The 20,120-nt window shown below is 54.3% G+C and overlaps 1 protein-coding gene and 1 long non-coding RNA gene across 2 annotated transcripts; both read right to left on the bottom strand.

The window, feature by feature from the left end:
• Positions 1–2,403, bottom strand: LOC144369562 (uncharacterized). Its single transcript, XR_013429348.1, has 3 exons — positions 1,666–2,403; positions 237–352; positions 1–70 (listed from the first exon to the last, which is right to left on the bottom strand). It is a non-coding gene; the product is annotated as an uncharacterized LOC144369562 (long non-coding RNA).
• A 343-nt stretch (positions 2,404–2,746) lies between these two features.
• Positions 2,747–16,908, bottom strand: LOC144369561 (uncharacterized). The gene is made up of 6 exons (XM_078029798.1): positions 16,675–16,908; positions 12,485–12,629; positions 7,391–7,522; positions 4,987–5,174; positions 3,295–3,503; positions 2,747–3,058 (listed from the first exon to the last, which is right to left on the bottom strand). The coding sequence occupies exons 3-6, from the start codon at positions 7,436–7,438 to the stop codon at positions 2,757–2,759; spliced, it is 747 nt and encodes a 248-aa protein (XP_077885924.1). The 5' UTR covers positions 7,439–7,522; positions 12,485–12,629; positions 16,675–16,908; the 3' UTR covers positions 2,747–2,756.
• Positions 16,909–20,120: the final 3,212 nt, after the last annotated feature.

Genomic DNA, 20,120 nt, shown 5'->3' with positions numbered 1-20,120 from the left:
CAGCCGCTGTAGAGCTGCTGCTCACAGCTGCTGGGGTCCTGGATGCCACTGCCACAGAAGGCTCCAAGAACTGTGGGGGATGACAACATCAGCAAAGCCCAGCAACTGCACCCCACCCAGCCTGGCAGTTGGTTCTGTGGGCATTCTACAACATCCATCCAGAACCTGAGGTTCTTGTCCCCTTGGAGGATGTGGAGTGGCACCAGGAATAAAGACTGAAGAAGGTGGCTGTTTACCTCATTTGGCTTGACCGTCAACGACTTGCTGGCAGCTGTTTCCCGAAGAATAAAGTTATAATCCACTCCTCCATCCAGGTCGTAATATACTTTCCCATCAGCAGGGATCCTCAGCTCTGGAGAGGCAGGGGCAGAGGCGTGGTAGGTGACAATCAAGGAATATACTACCCAACATCCCCCACAACTGAGAACCTCTGCCAGCTCAGGTCTCACACACAGACCTGAGAGCCCCCGAATCCAGCTACTGTTCCACCAAAGACTCCTGAGGACCTGAGGACCCTCTATGCACAGGAGGTCCACTACAGGAACACCTTTCAAGGAAATAGCCCCTTGTACCCCAGACCCTCTCAGTTCATGTTGGACCCACCAAAGACAAACAGCTAGACTTTGTATCTGGATTGGTCCCCAAAGACTCATGTGTTCAAGGTTTTCTCCCCACTGCAGCAATGATCACAGGTGGGTTTGGGGAAAAGCACTTGATGGTGGGTGCCTCCACCTTGCCAGTGGATTCATCCACTCATACAAAGCTACACTAATTTGAGGGTGTGGTTTGCAGGTGTGTTGAGCGTGGGTGGAGGATGTCCACAGCAGGGCTGTGCCATCCAGAGCAATATATTTCTCTTGAGTTCCCCACTTCTGCATTTCCTCCTCATGAGTATAATTCTCATTCACATTTTTAATCAATTTATTGTTATACTTCTTGTTTGGCTTGTGTTTCTCCTTCTTGTTCTTGTTCTTCTTCATCTTCTCCTCATGCTTCTTCTAATAGTCATCTTGACCTTCTTATTCATGGTCTCTTCCTTCAACTTATTTCCATTTTTCTATTCCTCCTTCTCCTCCTCCTCGTCCTCCTCCTCGTCCTCCTCCTCGTCCTCCTCTTCCTCCCCCTCCTCCTCCTCCTCCTCCTCCTTCTTCTTTCCTCCCTCCCTCCCCCCCTCTCTCTCTCCAAGAAGGGTTTACAAGCTGTGAAGGGTTCTATTCTACCACACACTTCTCTCTAGAAATGGCCTCTGGTCCTAAGTGGACTCAGTTTGCAAGGAATAGAAAGATTGGAAGCCAGAAATGATTGTTCATTGAACTGCTTTTCTCATGTACTTGTCTAGGTCAGGAAAGGCTGCCAAAGTAGGCATCCTGTGGTTGTCTGTCTTCTTTAACACAAGACAAAGAAGCCTGTGTTCTTGGCCCCTTGTGGATAATAGCTTTGCAATGCCTCCTCAGGCCAAGGAAAGAACACATGATAGGCAGGTCCACAGCCCCTGGAGAACATGAAGAACCTGCAGATTTATGCCCCATCATTACACTTTGTTTTGTGCACAAGTCCCACCATACTCTTCCTGGGCATTGGGTCAATGCACACTGTGTTTTGGCTCCCAGTTATCCTGAGCCCACTGTGACTCACTGCTCCCTACCCTCTGATGGTTCCACTTACTCTGATGGTTCGAGACAATTTGCAGAAGTTCGTAGTTTTCTGGATCCTCCTGCTGGAGCAAGTGTGCATCTAAGGCCCTGCGGATGATGACTTGAGTGCTGTCCTGGCAGGTCACCTGAGCAGGGTTGGAGAAGGCTCATCAGAGAGGGAATTTGGGAGTAGCTACCCAGAGGACAGTGCTCAAGGACAATCAGAGACAAGAGAGCTCTCAACACAAGGGCACAATCTTGTTACCCTGCTACCTGAGGCCTTCATGTGATCATGTGGGGTCTTCCTATGAGCCTCTAGTCCAATCTTGGTACAAGAGTTTGCTTCAACCTGCTATGCCCTACAGGGACAAGGGAATAAGGACCAAAAGGCTTTGTACAGACACACTCTACTCCCATCAAGATGGGAGGAATGGTCCAGTGCACTTCCATATCCCTGCTCTGGTCTGGGATGCAGCTGCATTTTTGTGTGGACCAGGCACAAACCCTAGGTGTTTTGGTCCTGACAGCCAGGGCACAACACACACTAGGACTCTTTAATGATAGGCATGGAAGCTGCTGGGCTCGAGAGTGTCAGTGCTTGCTGGGGTGTCAGGAGGTTTGGTCTCAGCAGGTGCCGTGGTTCAACATGGCTCCCCTGGAGGTGGACACCAGAGTCTCATGATGGATACTCCACACCCAGGAAAATTCTGCAGAGAGAGCCGCTAAATCTCTATTCACATACATGCAAACTAGGACACTAATGGGCCCCTCCAAGGCCCCCAGTTGTCTGTGACCCACACCTATCCACCCTAATCATTCTACAATGGCTCCCTTCCCTTCAACCAGCAACATATCCCCTCCCACACACAAGAAAATGACTGCCAACTCCTCTGCTTCAACCTCCACGGTTCAATATACTTCTCCTCAATACCAAGGTCAGTAGAGGATGGCCTGTACCCTCGATATTTCTCTGACCTCCTCTGAACCCAGCACTCACTCCTGCACTTCTGACCTGCACACCCCCAAACACGCAGGCCCACTCGCACCCAGACCTGGCATGCTGCTGCTCTCCTGCCTCCCTCTTCCTCATTTTATGCTCTCCTTCCTGACCTTCCAGAAGCTCTAGTCCAAGAAGACAGGCCTAGTCCAAGGTGTTTGCTGTGGACTCGGTCTTCCCCACTGTGGGCTCCCAGGAGACTCCCCTGCTCGAAGACTCACCAGGATGCTCTTATACTGTGTTGTCCTTTCATTTTCCAGGTAGACGTGAATGAGGCACCTGCCTCTCACCCGCCTGTTGTACTGGGGCCGTGGGGAGTACCGAGTGGAGACCCCTGATGTCCTGGACTCCGGCTCTGCCCCTTCCCTGGGAGAAGGCTCTGGCTCTGGGGTTGGCTGAGGAGCCGATACAGGAACTGAGCTTGTAGCTAGAGGAGAAAAGATGCCAACATGACTGCCTTTCCCTGACCTTCCCACAGACAGACAATACCCCTGCTGCCAGGAAGAACTCAGGCCCTTAGCCCACACAGGACCTCTTTGCAGACTGGGGTCACTTCCTGAATGGACAAAGGCTTATCCTAATTTCCAGCCCAACACCAGGCATACAGACTCCCTGCAGTGGAACAACAGTTGGACCTTTCCTCATATACCCTTAGGTACTCACCCCGGTCCGCCTGGCTCTCAGGCGCTGCCTGGCTTGATATGCCATCTTCAGTTGTGGCCAGGAGGTGGTATGTTTGATGCTCCAGGTACAAACCAACCAGCAAGAGCCCCATATATGGCAGCAGCTGCTGCAGACTCAGAGAGCCTGGAGGCTGATGGGAAGCCTCGGTGTAGAAGTTAATCCAGGTCCCCAGGAAGGAAGGTGAGGCACTGTGGGGAGGCAGGTGTGGAGTCAGCAAAACCCTGGCCTTGCCTTCGCCATGGCCTCCAGAGAAAACCTCTGACCCTACACTTCTGAACTGTCCCTGGTTCTGAACACACCAGTCCACCTCAGACGAGACACAGTGGCTGTACAGGCAGGGACAGGACAGGTTGCCACAGGCAAAGAACCTTCAACGAAGGAGCGTTAGATCCATGGTATGACCAGCTCTCCCCTCCTCTGGGCAGGCCTGACACTCTTCTTCCTCTTGGCTACGTGCTCTCCAACCTGGAATGCACCTTCCAGGAGTGTCTGTCCTCCTGCCCACTCTTCTCAGGGCTCAAGAGACACCTCCTCCCCTGGCGTGGGCTGCAATGCTACCTCATTCTCTGTGAGCTCTCACTGAGTGCCCCTGAGTAGCGGTGGACCTCTCTTTTCCCATGAGTGCAGACCACATCTCTGTGGCCCTGGGGGAGGACAGGGAGGTGTGGTGTGGGGGGATCCATTGTCCCAGGGGTTTCCCCAGTGGACCATGACTACCTACAACTCCCCGCCTTACCCCTCCTACTGTTGAAGCCCCACACCTTACACTGCAGGCAGAACACAGAATTGGGGAGAGCAGTCTTTCCTCAGCCTTCCCAAGTCAAATCACCTTGCAGGTCCCTATTCTGGAAACAGGAGCCCACCCTCTTGACCCCAAGCCCATTCTATGTTGAAGTTGGTCCAGGGGTCCACCATAGTCACTGAAGAGGACAACGTGCAGTTATGCCTCATGGAGTCAGGGATGCAGTCACATGTAGGATATGTACTCATGGCACCTGAGGTTTGAGGCTGACCCCCATGAAAAGGGACACAATGGTGGTCATTTGCACTCCATTTTTCACTGAATTATGAAATGTGACTGGAAACGTGTTTTCACACAGTGGGTGCTTTCTCCATGTTCATCAGTGAATGAGCCCAAACTGCTGATTCCCACATCTCTCTGGGTGTGGGAGCTTCCATGTCCAAAGCCCCTGTCCAGCTATGTCCCAGCTAGGACGCTCTGTCCCACTATGTATACTAACATGTCTTTATTAACCCAAAAGTGCTTTTCCAAGGCCCGAGTTTTGAGACGCCTCTGGCACAGATCTACGTTCTTCAAGAAGCCAATATCACACCAGAAAGACCACCTGGCCTCGCTGAGTCCACCTGGGAATGAGCTCAGTGCACACCATTGAGCTGTGGTGCCAGGTGTGTGGGGACTCCTCCACAGACCTCTGTGGATCAGCTGGAGTCAGGATGGTTTCTCTGCCTAAGAGGGAAAGTTCACTCCCCTTGTAAGGCTGTGGCAGGCACCTCCAGGACTCGTCCCATTCGGGGCTGACATTCCACTATGAGTGTGGTCCTCTATCTCATTAGGTATCACAAACCTTTGGGTCTCTGAGAGGTACATGGCAGCCCCAAGACCCAGGCATGAGGGGGCTACACACTTGGGCTTGGTGGTCTGGTGCTTACCTTGGGAACAAGAGATCCAGCACCTGCTGGGTGGGGATGGAATCCCAGGAGATTAACCCCATGTTGCTGCTGAAATGTAGGTTCCTCCCACAAATGACAGGCAGGAGCTCATTCCTAAGCTGGTCCTGCCTGTAAGGTTCAAGGCTCTGTACCCTGAAGGGCTCCTCCGTGTTCTCATCATTTTCACCCTGGGTTGGGACCAAGAATGGTTGGTTCAAAATGGAAATGGTGACAAACAGAAAAATGACTTGTGCCAATACACTAGAGTCAAAGCACAATGGGACAGTTCCCATCAGTACAAACACACACACACACACACACACACACACACACACACACACACACATACACACACACACACACAGTCAGAATAGGAGTCCTGGGCTATTCATCAGGGATTAGACTAGAGGGCCTGCTGGGCTCACCTGCCCTGTGCTACTCACTGTTAGTCTTGAGCTCCTCTGCGACAATTGCCAGAGGATCTGGCGTCTAAGATGAAGCCTCACCCAGTGTATCCACAAAAGGGTTAGTTGGCCCCCCTGAGATTCCTGGGAGCCTGAGGCTCGGCATTGTTTGCAAGGACAGGGGAACATCCTTCTCACTCCAGTTTCTCCAACTAAATGAGCTCGGTCAGTTAAATGGGTGCCTGGATACCAGGGTTCCATGTTCTGTTTGATCCATTGTCAAGGCAATGATGTCATTTCCTGTGCCCATACCTGAGCCTCTTTTCACATAAGACCACTTTCAAAAGCCCTATGGGCTGCTGATTTCTCCTCCATGCCTACCCATCTCAGGTGTGCATGTGTTCACCAACAAGTACCCAAATACCCCCACCAGCATCTGCCCTGCTTGGTGCCTCTAGAGTTCCAGCTTGGAGCCTTCAAAAATGCATTCACAACCAGTCCTTCCCTCTCAGCAGCCTTTGGACCCTGGTCCCATCATTGTGCAACTCATGGTGTGCCCAGTCTTTTCTGGAAAGTAGGGTAGCATCTAATCAGGGATTGGTGTCTCTGATTCATACATAGCATATGGTTTCTATGAAATCCAGTGAGGGAGCAGGAGTAACGAAGCTGATTGCACAGATGACCTCAGGGAATACTGACAGGCCAAATGAAAAATATGTTCCAGCTAACCATTGGTATTTGGGCTTCTCAGCCCAGTCCTGTTTTTAAAAAAGGTGCAGACGGGCAGTGTTCATTAAAAAAATGTCTACCATTTAAAAGTGGGTAATTTAAATGGCATCTAGTTACACATCTGCTAGAATGGTCTGGCAACATATGAATTTCATTCTAACAACAACAACAAAACATAGAAAAAAACATAGACATAAAGATAAAACCTTGTCTTCACCAGGATGCCTAGAAATAGGTTTTATTTGGCTCATGCAAATATCTTTCAATAGAACTTCTAATTTCTGAATGAACTCATTCAATTTTATAATGTCTGAAACCCTCTGTGAGCATGGGAAGCACTGCTGACAAGACACCAGAGGGCCAGAGCACTTGTGCCCCCTACAGGGGTGTCTCTTGGCTATCACCAAAGACCGTTCCCCTCCCGGGGCAGCTGAGAGCAAGCTGGGCCTTGGAGCAAGGATTAGTGTTTAGGTATAGACTATGCAAGCAAAGGACAATGTCTTTAATAAAACTAAAATAAAAAAGTCACATTGAAAAATTTTTAAAAAGAAGAAGAAAATAAGGTCAAGTAGAGGAACGGGCAGAGGCATCCAGAGGAAGCCCATTTTCACAGGAGAAAATCCCCCAGTGAAAAGCATCAGAATAGATACCAAGAAAAATACCAACAAAAACAGTGTGCTCCCACTATGTATCTACTCCACATGCAAAAGTTAGAAAGCTAGATAGTACAATCCTGGCCACAGGTAGAGCTATTCAGAAGAGCCACCTGGAAGTGCTTAGTCAAAGAAGTAAACATGCACACTTTGATCTAGAAATGCCACCTGTGTGTAAACCAGGTGGTGCTTAAGCAGTTTCACAAGGGGACATGCACAGGGAAATTTATCCTCAGGTTCCTTATAGAGTTGTCTGTGCTTACAGAAGGTTGAGGGCTGTCAGGGTGCCCACAATTGGGAAAGTGAAATGCTTAAAAGGTAATGGATGCCAACCTGGATATATTAATAGAAATCAATGAAAAACAATAGATTTACATGACAGTAAAATCCCTGAGTTCAATTTCTTGCTAGCCTACCTACCAACAATCATGCTTGGTTAAGACACTGACATACTTCAAGGCAAAAAAAGGAGAAAATATAATGTCATTATTACTTTTCTTAAAAGCAAATAAGGAAATGGTAATATTTACCCAGCCATGACCTGTTATGCATAATATGTGAGATTATTGTGGACATGTTGGTAAATGATGATCTACTCAGATACGTTCCGTGACTCACCAAATGCAAAGGTCCATGAAGAATTACCGTCTCCACACATGAATTCATCGTCAAAAGCCTTGAGACAACAGGGGCTTCACAAAATGGCTTCTTGGCCAACTTGATGAGTGCGTCCTCGGACAATGCTTCCACCTGAAAGATGTCACCAACTTGTTCTCATTCACATTTCCACAGTGCCACAAAAAAGAAACAAAGTCTGATACTCTATTGAGTGAATCCTCAAGTGGACCAAACACCATACTTCCTTCCATATTTTAGAATTAACAAATGCAACTTCAACTCAATAACTTGCATTAGGCAACATGCAACCATAACCTTCCCCTGAGCCAGGGAAGCTGACCCCTCTCTGAATTCAGGAGGTCCTGGCCCCACCAGCATAAACACGAAGTTGACACAAACCTGGCACTTTGATTCTGTGAATTATGGTCAGGACTGATGAGTCAGCTTTGTTGGGATAACTGCTAAAGGAGGACTGTGTATCCCTTAATTTTCTAGCCGATGGCCTCTGGAAAGAGCCATTTATCCTGGTTTAAGGCCTTCCTTTTAACGTGTGCGGCCTATTCTCAGCCATAGTGGCCTCTTGTTTTCTTTACATTTAATGTTTCATAAAAGCAAATGGCTCCGAAGCCCCTGAGACAGGTGAATGTCCCTGTTAGCTGCCTGCATTTGGAATTTATCAAAGATCTTTACACGGAGACTCTTTTCTGTCAATTCCAATCTTGAATCACAGAAGTGCTCCTCACAGGGGAGGACACTAGGGTGGCCTCTCCATGCTGTCCCCTACCTGTGCGTATGGCAGGCTCCCTGGGGCACCTGAACACCTGGGGCAGCTGTGCAGGAGCTGGGAGGGGGAGCTGAAGCGGGGCTGGCAGGCTGGCTTGTTCACCCACTTTGTCTCCAAACTTAGGAAGCTAGACCTGGAAGGTGTGCATGGGGAGTAGGTTTTCTGAAGCTCTCTTATTTAAGGCTGCGATTTTTCCTGGGGACATCCTGGACCAAACCCTAACCACCTCCCTGCCCCCTGATTCTGCCTCAGCTTTCATCTGACCCAGGTGCTGCCCCCTAGGGGAGCCTGGGGAAGCTGCACCTCTCTCCCTCCTTGGTTCCTCTTGGGAAAGGAAGGCTGCACCAGGGTAGCAGAGGCAGATGAATTCCAGCTCTGCTAGAACCTTCCTGGGTGAGGAGTGGTGTGTGTTGGGGATGCTGAGAAATAAAGTCTCTCCGGTAGGGCCCTAAAGAGGATCGCACTCGTTTCGCTGAAATGCGGGTGACAGGGTCTCTCTCTCCCCCCAAGGCAGGATCTTTGTCTGGGTTTATGATGTCGTCATTCTAATCAACGCCATGTTAATTGCCCTGGATGAGAAGAACCCCTTCATCTCCTAGCCGAGTGGCTTTTCCTTTCTCTGTAGTTCTTGAGATCCTCCTGAAGTTGTACACGCATGAGCCCAGAGCCTATTTTGAAAGGAAGCAGTTCTGGAACTGGTGAGTGTGTGTCCTAGGGAGGGGACAGGGGACTTCCTGTCACAGTTCAGAGACATGGCTGCAGGTCTCCAAGCTCCACCTGTGTAGAGGCATCTTATAATGAGCTCTTGGAGGGGAACCCTCTGTGTGGGTAAAGGCCGAACTTCCCAAAGTCAATTTGAACTGTCTAATTAAAATGAGAACCACAGACCTTGACATCCTGGAGTTGGGAAGGATCTTTAAAAGAAGGAAGCCCAATGTTTTTCTCTACTTTCTCACAATACTTCTTTTTTTAAAAAAAATTTTTGTTCTTTTTAGTTATAAATGACAGTACAGTGTATTTGGACCTATACATACATGGAGTATAAACTCCCATTCTTGTAGTTGAACTTGGTGGTATGGAGTTCCACTGGTCGTGTATGCATATATGAACTTAGGAAAGTTACATCCGATTCCTTCTACTGTCTTTCCCATTCCCAGCCCCTCCCTTCCCCCCACTCTGCCCTGTCCAACCTGGTGATCCACCCCTATCCCACCTATGGTCACTCACAATACTTCTGACACCAAGTATGTGTTATTTTTTCTCACACCTACCAACTGTCCAACTCTCTGGTCGTCAATTTTGTGTCCTGCAATTCAATCAAATTTGGACACAATTTGTCCACAGTTAGTATCAAATACCACAGGTTGAGGGCTGAGCCAAGACTGAGGACAGTCCCCAAGACTGTCCTCTCTCCAGACACCAACTGCATGTCCACATTAACACCTGTGCTGCTGACTGATCGCCTATAAATCAGAGGTGACCAGAAAAACACTTCGGTTACTAGATTTCTGGTTGTTGTACAAGGGTACAGCTCAGGTCAGCCAGACTGAGAGGTACAGGGTGCAGGAAAAGGGGTGCGCAGCTCCCATACCCTCTCCAGGTGTGCCCTTCCATGCCCCTCAGTAACCCAGAAGCTCCCCCAACACTATTGTTTTTTTTGTGGAGGCTTCGTTATGTGTGCATGACGGATTACACATTGGCCATTGGTCATCGACCCAATCTTCAGCCCCTCTGCCCTCCCCAGAGGTAGGGGGCAAGGATGAGGGTGGGGCTGGAAGTTCTAGCTCTCTGATCCCCTGGTAGGTTCCCCTGTGGATTCACATCCCCATCCTGAGGGGCTTTCCCAGGGCGACCTCATTAAGCTCAGGTGGGGTTGAAAAAGGGCTTGTGATGAATAGCGAAGGATGCTCCTTCCACCTCTGTCACTTATCGCTGGAGGGACAGGGCTCTTAGGCGTTCAGGTCATGAGACTAGGGATGAAGGCCAGGCATCCTAGAACATCATGGCCAAGGAGGCATTTCCTTTGGCAGCTTCCTTGGCCCGCTCCCTAACCTCACTGTCAGAAACTCAGCCTGTGTGGCTGACCAGCGGGCTGTTGGCCAGCCCTCCCCTGAGCGGTGGACATGTCTCCCACGAGCCTTCCCTTCTCCAGGCCACTGGTCTCCACCCTCGGCCCTGGTGCTGTGTGCCAGCCGGTGCGTCTTGAGCTGCTGTGTGTCGAGCTCTGCAGGGCACAGAGATGCAAGCCACAGGCTGACTTTGGTGGTGCACAGCTAGGCGGGGTCTGACCCCAGTGACCACTGCTCTTAGTGCCAGGAAACTTCTCCCAAAGTGCACGTGGCTGGGGGGGGGGACCTGGTCGGTGTTTTCTTCTCCTTTAGCACCACTGTCAGGAAAGTCATGGCACGATGAATTCTACTTCCATTAAGTCGTAATGCACATAGTAAAATTAATACCAGGAAAGACCTACTGTGCATTCTGCAAGTATTCTTCACCGGATGGGCACAGTGGTGCACACCTGTGGTCCCAGTGTCTTGGGAAGCCGAGGCAGGAGGATGGTGAATTCAAAGCCAACTTCAGCAACTTAGCAAGGCCCTAAGAAACTCAGCGAGACCCTGTCTCTAAATAAAATATGGAGAAAAAAAAAGAGGCTGAGGATGTGGCTCAGTGGTAAAGCACCCCCTGGTTAAATTTCTGGTGCCCAAAAAATAGAAAAATAAAAATGTTCTTCACGAGTATAGACTTTTGTGGAAGGCAAAGTGATGTGGGTTAGTGATTCCTGCATCTCTGCAGGTGACTCAGAGCAGCCAATGGATGATCATGGGATGGTTCAAGCCTAGTGTTTTTTGCTTCCCATGCAGTGACCTAAAAGTTCCAGAAATGAATTTTAGCACTGGCTAGTTATCTCACATAAGCTGTTGGTTCAGTTTTCTGGGGATCCATCAGAGCCTGAGCTTGACATGCCTCTCACTTGATTCTTAATGGACTTTGCTTTTGCCATTAGGTTTGACACGCTGATCATAATCGCAGCCTGATGGCCACAGTGGCTGATGCCACCATTCAGTCAGGTCAGTGCCTCCAGCTCTAGGCTTCACGGAGGATCAGGTGCTTACTCAGTTCTCTGTTGAAAATCCACCCTGCACTGTGGAGATTTGGGGGCCAGGAAGGGGGACACCAGAAAATTATTAAAAGTGTTCCGTATTCAGGTTGGAGATGTGGTTCAGTGATAGAGCACTAATCTGGGGTTGAGTTGCTCATAAAATAGTGGTGATTTGCAGATGGCCGTGCATGGCCTCCCGATGCTTTGAACCTTCTCTGGATTTTTTACAAGCCCCAATGTGTGTAAACGCTACGTAAATAGTCCCTGCCCCGGGTTCTGCTTAGGGAGAGACAAGATGTTTTTCTGAGTACTTTCCGTCTGCAGTTTTGAAGTCCATGGAAGAGGACCTGCAGAGGTGGAGAGGGGCTGCCAGGGACCACGGGCATCCCTCTCAGGGAGCTGGTTGGTTAGGGGCACACCCACTGACCACACCCTCTCCTTTCCCCTGGTTTCTCCCACCATCATGGAGCACCCCACCACCAGGGCAGGAGGAGGAAAAGGTGCCTATGGCCTCGCCCCGCCTGCCCCGCGAGGAGCCCGAGCAGGGAGCGGCAGGGACTCTCTTGGGCTTTGTGCATGGACAGGCGTTCATTCCCAGTGGGCAGAAGCAGGCAAGGGTCACCCACTCTCACTGGAAGACTGGAGAGGGGCAGGAGCCCAGGGATGGGGCTGCCCGAGCGGGAGGCGAGAAGGAGCTCCGAGCAGAGACAGCGTGCGCGGGTGCTGCCCCCGGCTCCTGCCACCAGCCTCCCACCTTCATCCTTGGAGTTGAGGTGTCTCCCGTGGCAGAGGCAAGGAAGAGAGCAGGAAACCCGAGTCACCCATCTTGGTGTCACGCCTGCTGTGTCCCCAAACTGAGCAGAGAAGGAATGAGACGCTGGGGAGGGGCGGATCGGGCACCCCAAGGGCTCCATCGCCACCTGGTGCTGGGTGCTCCCCCTGGCCCAGTTCTGACTGCCCCAGAGGCCCAGGAGAGCTCTCCTGCCTGTTGGACAAGGAGGCCAGCGTTGGGCCTGAGAGGACAGACATCCCATCCTCTGGATGTCAGACCCTGGACACAGAGGACGGGGGGAGCTGTCACAAAGGCCAGGGCTGCTGGAGGCCCACCACCAGGGTGGGACCTGCAATGTCCCCCACCCCCAGCCCACCAGGACGCGGGGACTCCCAGCATGAGATGTCATGACCCCCGACCCCTGCAACCCCACGTTACCTGTGTTGGTGGCAGACTGGGTGGCCCCAGGCACCGGCCGGGCTGCCTCTGTGGGGCATTCTGTGGCCATCCTCAACAAGCCAGCAGACCACCATGCAGAGGGCATCGAGGGCAGCAAATGCCACCAACTGGCATTGGAACAAACCTGTACAGGAACACGACCCCTGGTCAGTGGTCACAGGGCACTGGGTCCCCTCCCACCAGCATGAGGCCTGAGCCCCCTACCCCATCCACAGGAGCCCACACCCCAGGGACATTTCCAGGCTCCAAGCAGACCCTCCCCTTGAGCCCTGGTCTGGGTGCCCAGCACTGTCCTGTGCTTTCTTGTCCACCTCTGCCCGCTGCCCGGGCCCCTTCCCAGCTGCCTGTGTGGGTCTCATCTTGGTCAGAAACCACCTCCCTGGACGTGGGAGGGGGACCTCCGTTCAGACGGTCCCAGGAGGAATCAGCACATTGCCGTGCCACACAGAGGGCCACTTCCAGGGTGAGCCTTAGCAGGGACTGAACCAGCAAATCAAGGTGACAGCAGTGTGCCAGCCGGTCCCCAGGAAAAGCTGGTGGGAAGTTCCCCTCCTGGGGCTCTGGCTGGGGCTGATGCTGTGGGAAGGAGGCGAGCCTGAGAGAGTGCAGCCGAGAAACGCTCACTCTACAGAAATGCTCTCAGGGCCTCCCACAGAGGGGCAGGCAGTGGACCAAGAGGACACTGACACAGGACTGGTGCAGCCCTTGATGGAAATAGTTCAGGAGAGAGGCCAGGGGACCTGTCACAATGGGGAAGGAGAGGGTGAGGCCACAGAAAAGAGAGAAGCAATACAGAGGAGGAGGGGAGGGGCCTAGGATCCGGGCAAGGGGTGCCTGGGCTGGAGCTGCTGGCCGTCCTGGACAGAGTGGGCCGACAGCTCCACCTCACACCTCAGAATGGGCCTCATTGTGAAATAGGTTCTTTGCAGGTGGATTAGTCAAAATGGAGTCATCTTTGATATCAGGGGATGCAGCTGTTCTCACTGCCGTCCTATGAGAAAAGGAGGGACACACAGGGAGGAGGTGGCCTGTGGAGACCGACACAGAGACTGGGGTGAGGTGGCCACAAGCCCAGGGCTACCTGGGCCACGGGGAGCTGCGGGGAGGATGAGCTCTCTCAGCCAGGGTGACCTGTGGCCGCAGAGCTGGGAGGGGACAAACGTGTCTATATGAAGCCACCTGGTGTCTGGTCATGTTTATACAGATGACCCTGCGGGAGGTGTGTGTGGAATGGAAGGTGCGGGGAGGAGCGGGAAACGTGGAGGGGGAGGTGAGGCAGAGGGACCGTTTTGCAGATGAGTCTTGACTGTCAGGGAGACAGAGGGAGAGAGACAGGCCGCGGGGCCCCCAAACATGACCAGGTGAAGGGGACACTGATGCTTTACAGACAGAAAGACTCTCATTCATTCATTCAACAAACAAAGTGCACCTACTAAGTGCCAGAAACTGATCCGGGCTACAGGGGTCAATAAGAACACAAGCCCTGGCCGCCTGGCGTTTATTTTTTGCATTACAGATAGATAAATACAAACAAATTCAAAAAGTTAAAACAAGTTAAAGACCAAGGAGCGTTGGGCAGAGGGGAGGAGGGATGGGATGCTGGTGAACTCATGGACTTCGACACAGCACGTCCCAAGGCCCCTTGTCAGCTGCGGCTCCATGGCCCCTGGCCCAGGGTCAGCCTGGTCTCTGAGGTTCTTCCACTTGACACAACATGCCATGGCCACAGGGACTCCTGGTCCTCCCAGGGTCTTGCTGGGCTCTGCTTCCTCCCCACTGAGGACACCAGGGGTCGGGGGCCACCAAGCTGTCCACTGGCCTTGCCGAGGCCCTCAGCCTTCCAGGCTGGTGGCCAGCCTGCCTCTGCCTCCTGGCTCCGTGCTGCACCTCTGAGGCCAAGTGACCACCTGCTCTGGCACCTGGTTCTCCCTGTTCCCTGAGCCAGGAGCATGGCCACAGGCTGCCCCCCCAGAGGCCGCAGCAGACAGCACCTGGGCACGTGAACATGGGTGAGGACCCAGGCAGCCGAGGTTCCAAGGCCACGGCCCAGGAGGTCCCGAGGTCTTCACCCAACACAGAGCCAGGGTGGTCCCCGCGCCCCAGCACCCGCAGGCAAGAGAACCTGCGCCTCACGCCCCACCCAGCAGCTGCCCTGTCCCCAGCTGGCCTGGGGACCCCTCGTCCTGCCTTGTCCTGCCTCGTCCTGCTGCCTGTGCCCAGAAAGGAGGCAGGAGCGGTCCTGGCAGCCACACGCGCTGGGCACTGGACCCCTCCAGCTCGCTGCTGTGCTCCCGTGACCCCTGGGTGTGAGGAGCTGGGCGAGGACACAGAGGGAGGAGGTCTGAGGGCCACCTGGCTGCTCCTGCCCCGTCCTGGCAGCTGCTGGAAGGATCAGTGGATGCGACATGACCTTGAGTGCTGAAGGACACCAGAGGTGGCAGGGGCATCCTCGGCTGGGGTGAGCGCTCGGTGGCCCTGGTCCTCACCCACATGAGCCCGTGAGGGTGGACGCCAGCTCCAGGGGCCACATCTCCTGGACAGCCTGCGTTGCCACCAGGCCTTGCCCACTTTGTGTGCCCAGGGGGCTGGGGCAGAGGTGGCCTTGGGAAAAGACCCCACACACAGATGTGTTGGGGGGACAGGAGTGTCGCAGGGCAGGGTCAGTCCAAGGCTCCTGCAGCTCCAGGTCCTCCTACTGAGACCTTCTTCCTGCCTGTCCCCAGGGACCCAAAGCTGGCCCTTCACCCCGGGGACCCCAGCATCATCCTCCCTCCATCCACACGGAGTCCAGTGGACATCCCCCTAGGGCTCTCAGACCTGCCCCATTGCACTGGGTGCTGGGTGGCATCCCTGTGCCCGCTCTCCTGTGATGCCCTCGGCAGCGTCCCCCGCCTCCATGCTGGCCCATTCCTGACCCCACAGCTCCCTACCATGTGGTCCCTCCTCCTGCACCCCACAGCTCCCCACTGTGCACCCCTCCTGCACCCTACAGCTCCCCACTGTGCACCCCCTCCTGCACCCCACAGCTCCCCACTTGCACCCCCCTCCTGCACCACACAGCTCCCCACTGTGCAGCTCCCCACCTGCACCCCACAGCACCCCACTTACACCCCCCTCCTGCACCACACAGCTCCCTACTGTGGGAACAGGGACTGCAGAGGTCCCCACACCTGGCCCACAGCCCTGCTCAGAGGCTGGCAGGAGCAACTGTAAGTTCCCATTTGAGTCCAGGCCAAGACCCCGTCCCCTCACTGTCCTTGAGCCTGCCTGGTGCTGCCGTGGGTAAGGGTCCCCCACCAGCCATTGACCAGTTGCACACGTGCAGATCCGTGTGGTCTGAGCTCTCTGCAGGGTGACCTCTGCCTCCCAGCACCTCCCTCGCTGCCTGGGCTGACCCCCTCTGGAGACGCAGGGCCATGTGTTGCCATAACAACCCTCCCGCTCCAGGAGGTCCCTGTGCAGCTCTCCTCTGGGGACTCTGCGGAGTGGCTTCCGTGAAGGAGACTGGAGGCCAGACCCTGCCCTCTGTTCTTGGGGTGTGGAGCCCCTGTTCACCCGAGAGAGGGCCAGCAGTGCCCTGGGCCTTCTGGGCACTGGTCAGCACTCAGCTGGGCCACTGGCGCTGGGCTCAGGCATCTGCACGTCCACTCAGGACATTGCGCCATAAAGCCTGGGGGAGAGAAGCGAGCCCAGGGCCCTTTCTCCTGGGAGCCCAAAGCCCCCCAGGGTGGGGTCGTGGCCCTGGGGTGTGGACCCAGGCCTGCTCTTGGTGGTGGTCCTCGGATCTTGGGTGGGCACCCTGCCCATGGATTAGATGTGACTTGAGCATGTCCCCAAGGGCTCATGTGTCAGGAGTGGCCCTCAGCATGGGGATGTTGGGAGGTGGGATCTGTGGGGGAAAAACCAAGGACAATGACAGGAAGAAGCAAGGCCGCTGTCCAGTGAGCCCCTGGTGGTAGGGCAGCCAGTCCCCTGAAGGTCCTCTGACCCCGTCTCAGGAGGCAGCCTCTTCCTCTCTTACATGGCCCCTGTCGTGCCACTGTCTGCCACCGGCTCCTCCCCAGAGGCCCAACTGTTGCCCCCCACTCCATCTCGGATGCGGAACCTCCAGATCCAGGAGCGAAATGAAGCTTGATTCGTCGCGACCTCCGCCTGCCAGGGTGACTCACCCAGGAAACGGTGATGACCAGCTCAGCTCTCTAGGGGCCACAGCCATCCAGCTCCCAGAACCCGGGATCGCTGGGAGAAGCTCACACGTCCGCCATATGCCGGGGGAGGCTCAGGGTGTGAGAAAGACTGGGCCTAGGTCAGGAGGGGCCCCAGAGGACCCTCCCCTGCTGCAGCTCAAAGCCCCAGAAAACAGGGGACGACGCTCGGGCTTCCTTGTCCTGCAGAATCCTGTGGACAGGACGCATAACTCTGGAAAATCCCAGGGACACAGAAGTCTCTCTCCACGCACGTAGCCTTCCTGCCCCAGGGATAAGGCCCCGGAAATACATTTACTCTGGGAAACCCTCTTTTGGCAGCTGGGTCTAGTCAACCCTGACTTTCAAACAGGGGCTGTTAAATGCCAATCGCTTTGATTTTACATTTAAACCCAGTTGAAAGCTTTCCAGGCTCCTAAGAGAAAACGCTGGTCAGAGGACTTGGCTTTTCAACCGGTTTTTTTCAGAAACTCTTTTAAAACCGTAACCGCCACTCATAAATTATACATTCTGTCCCTGGCCTCTCATGTTCGGTTACATAACCTTGTTAACATAAAAATTAAACACGAGAGATGAATCAGCTAAATTGGATTCACTTATATAGATCAAACGCTGAGCCCAACCGGGAGCCAGAGGCCCTAAGTGCAGCCAGGGAGGAATTGGTTCTTGGGTGGGTCTTGATTGGGTGGAGAAGGAGGGGAGGTCTGAGGACTAAGCGCCAGCCTTCAGGGTCGGCCGGTTCTGACCCTGCAGCCTGACAAGTTCTCACAAAGTGAGGAAGGGGCTGCCGGGGTCGACGGGGAGACCTGGGGGGTGTGCCAGGCACCTGGGCAGTTCTGGGTGCCCTCCCTCCCCGCTAGGCCATTTCCAAGCCTCTTTTCGTATATTATCTCCTCTGATGCTCCCCGAGCAGAGCGGGGTGGGGGAAAGCAAGTTCCGTCGTCCCAGTTCTGCTAATTGAAGTGCAGAGGCTGAAAGGCTTCCAGGCCCTCTGTAAACAGGGGCCTCCTCCAACGGAAGAGAATTCAATCAAGCCACCCGATTGTTACTAGTCTAGACGTGGCTTGGCCTGAGTGTCCAAGTCCTGGTCTAGCCCACCGTCCGGATGCCAGTCCCCACACCCATCCACCCCACACTCAGAGCTCCAGCGCCCTGGAGCCATCCCTCGTCCATCCCAGGACTCCCTGCTCCTCAGCCCTGTCCTCAGCCTTTGGGGCTCAGGTTGGACACTGCCCCAGAGCCCTGGGTTCAGGGTTCTCCTTTGTGCTCAACAAGTCCTTGCCCTCTGCCCCTCGTAGCTCCATCGTTCCATTTGAGCAGCCTGTCTTTCTGCCTGCGACCCCTGGACTCCAGCCCTGGAGGCAGGCGCCTCCGTTTGGGCATCTGCAGGTGGCTGCACAGCAGGACTGTGTGTGTGTCAGCTGCGAGGCCTGGACACACGGCTCAGGCAGGACCTCAGCCACAGGTGTGGTGGTTGTTCCTCAGCAGTGTCCCCAAGACTGTCTGTCCTCTCCGAGCGGCCTTCTCCCTGGGGGCGCACGGTGTGTGCTCGGCTGGACTCGGGCCTCATCGACACTGGCCCACGTGCTCTCCAGAGCCAGCACCCGAGGCTCCGACCTGACTCCACAGTGTCCCTCTGACCCCTACGGGCACCTGGCACCTTTTGCAGGAGGGGGAAGCACCATTGCCTTGGACGGTGCTGGGGTTCCCAGGAGGGCCAGAGCAGGGGCCAGGCTGGGGAGTCTCCTGGGAGTGCCTCTGGGGACCGTGGCAGTGGGAGGAAGCTCTCCGGGCATCACAGGGTGGGGGCCTGCCACGGTAAACACTGGGGAGTCTACACCAGCTCCGAAGCCCAGTGGTTAGTGTCAGGAGCTCAGGTGGGGGTCGGAGAAGGTCTGATGTGGCATTCCCAGGGGGAGCTTACCAAGTTCTCACGTGCAGAATCCCATCAAAAGCCGCATCAAAGGCAGGGTGCCCTCTGCAGCCAGCACTGCGTGGCCAATCAGCAGGTCGTGCAATGGTTTTAAAGCTACCTGCCAGCGTGGAAATGAGAAGGCAGGCCCAGGGGTTCTCGCAGGTGGCAGGTGACGGGAGGTGGCACGTGAGGGCAGGCCCCACTCTGCCCTCCACACATGGCCGTGGTCTGCAGGAACCTCTGGGAGCCGCCCCTCTGTGGTGGAAAGTAGTGTTCACGTCCCGATAGACTGAAGCTGACCGAGGACTTCGGTGGCTTCAGCTGACCGCAATCTGGTCCCTGCCCTTGGCTCTGGGCAGGCCCTGCTGCCCCACGTGGTGGTTGACACAGCCCCAGGGATACTTTGGGTCTTCCAAGGCAGGGTCATGAGAAGCTCACAGCAGCCACCTGGGCCTTGTGGAAGATGGGCTCTTGGGATTCCTGCTGGGCAGGGAGTCAGACACCCTGTAACAGACCTGACACCCAGGTTCAGCCACACCGTGAAAGCCAAGCCCGGGGAGGATGCTGACCCTGCAGAGAGAGCACATGCAGATCCCAGAGCTGAGGCCCAGTGCCCGAGCCAGCCAGGAAGCCATCATCCAGGAACAAACCCCAATGTCGAGTCTTCCTCACATCTCAAATGCAAAACCAACGAGATCGTGAGCACAAGAACCTGGCTGTTCCCAGCCCGTGAGCTTCAGAGTGGTCTGTGCTACAGCAAGAGATCCCCAGAGCCAGAGCCCAGACTCCCACCGAGTTCAGAAGGATTCGAGCCCGAGTCCTGAAGACAAGCTGGAGCTGATTAGCACCATCTCCACAAACCCCCCACTTAGTCTCCATTTTTTTTTTCCAGTAAATGTCATGCTCCAAGGGAGAATTACCAAGGAAAGTTCAAAGTAATAATATCAGAAATCTGCTTCCATTTTTCTCTTTTGACATTTTATTGTGATATGAAGGCAGATTATGAAGGCCCTGATGGGTATATTTAGTTCCTTTTGTTGGTGAGTGTTCAAAGGTAGGTTCTGTGTTGCCCTGATTAGCACCAAGGATGCAAATACCTGAGCTGCTCCTTCACCACACTGAGTCACGCTGGAGACACGGGGCCCGTCCACCTCCAGGACCAAGCGTCTCATTAATGGGTCCCTTTTCATGAGCCCAGGAGCTTGGCTCCATCAGAAACTCCCCTGGCTCTGGCTGGGGCACAGCCCAGATGGCCCCACACCTGACCCCAGCAAGTGCGCCATTTTCCTCAAGGTCTCTAGAGCGCAAGGGATTGCCTCCCCAGTCACATGCCACTCTGGGATTCAGTGAGCACTCTCTTCTGTCACATGTCACCTCTGGGAGCCAATGGGGGCTGTCACTTCAGTCACATGTCACTTTCAGGATCCTTGGGAGCCCCTGGGAGGCCCTGCTCTGTCCAAGGGGTGGCATGGCCTGGTCAGGGGCAGGACTACCA

Source organism: Ictidomys tridecemlineatus, chromosome 12 (genome assembly GCF_052094955.1).
Source record: "Ictidomys tridecemlineatus isolate mIctTri1 chromosome 12, mIctTri1.hap1, whole genome shotgun sequence".
Classification (NCBI taxonomy): domain Eukaryota; kingdom Metazoa; phylum Chordata; class Mammalia; order Rodentia; family Sciuridae; genus Ictidomys; species Ictidomys tridecemlineatus.
The sequence above is the reverse complement of the archived record's forward strand: the minus strand, read 5'-3'. Positions and strand labels throughout refer to the sequence as shown.

Bases quoted from the DNA above. Each gene is read 5' to 3' on its own strand.
- LOC144369561 (XM_078029798.1), bottom strand. From the start codon at position 7,438: ATGAATTCATGTGTGGAGACGGTAATTCTTCATGGACCTTTGCATTTG. The intron at 5,175-7,390 runs GTGAGTCACGGA...GTCCCAACCCAG, and splicing joins TTCATGGACCTTTGCATTTG to GGTGAAAATGATGAGAACAC. The intron at 3,504-4,986 runs GTAAGCACCAGA...GCCTCCCCACAG, and splicing joins CTGGATCTCTTGTTCCCAAG to TGCCTCACCTTCCTTCCTGG.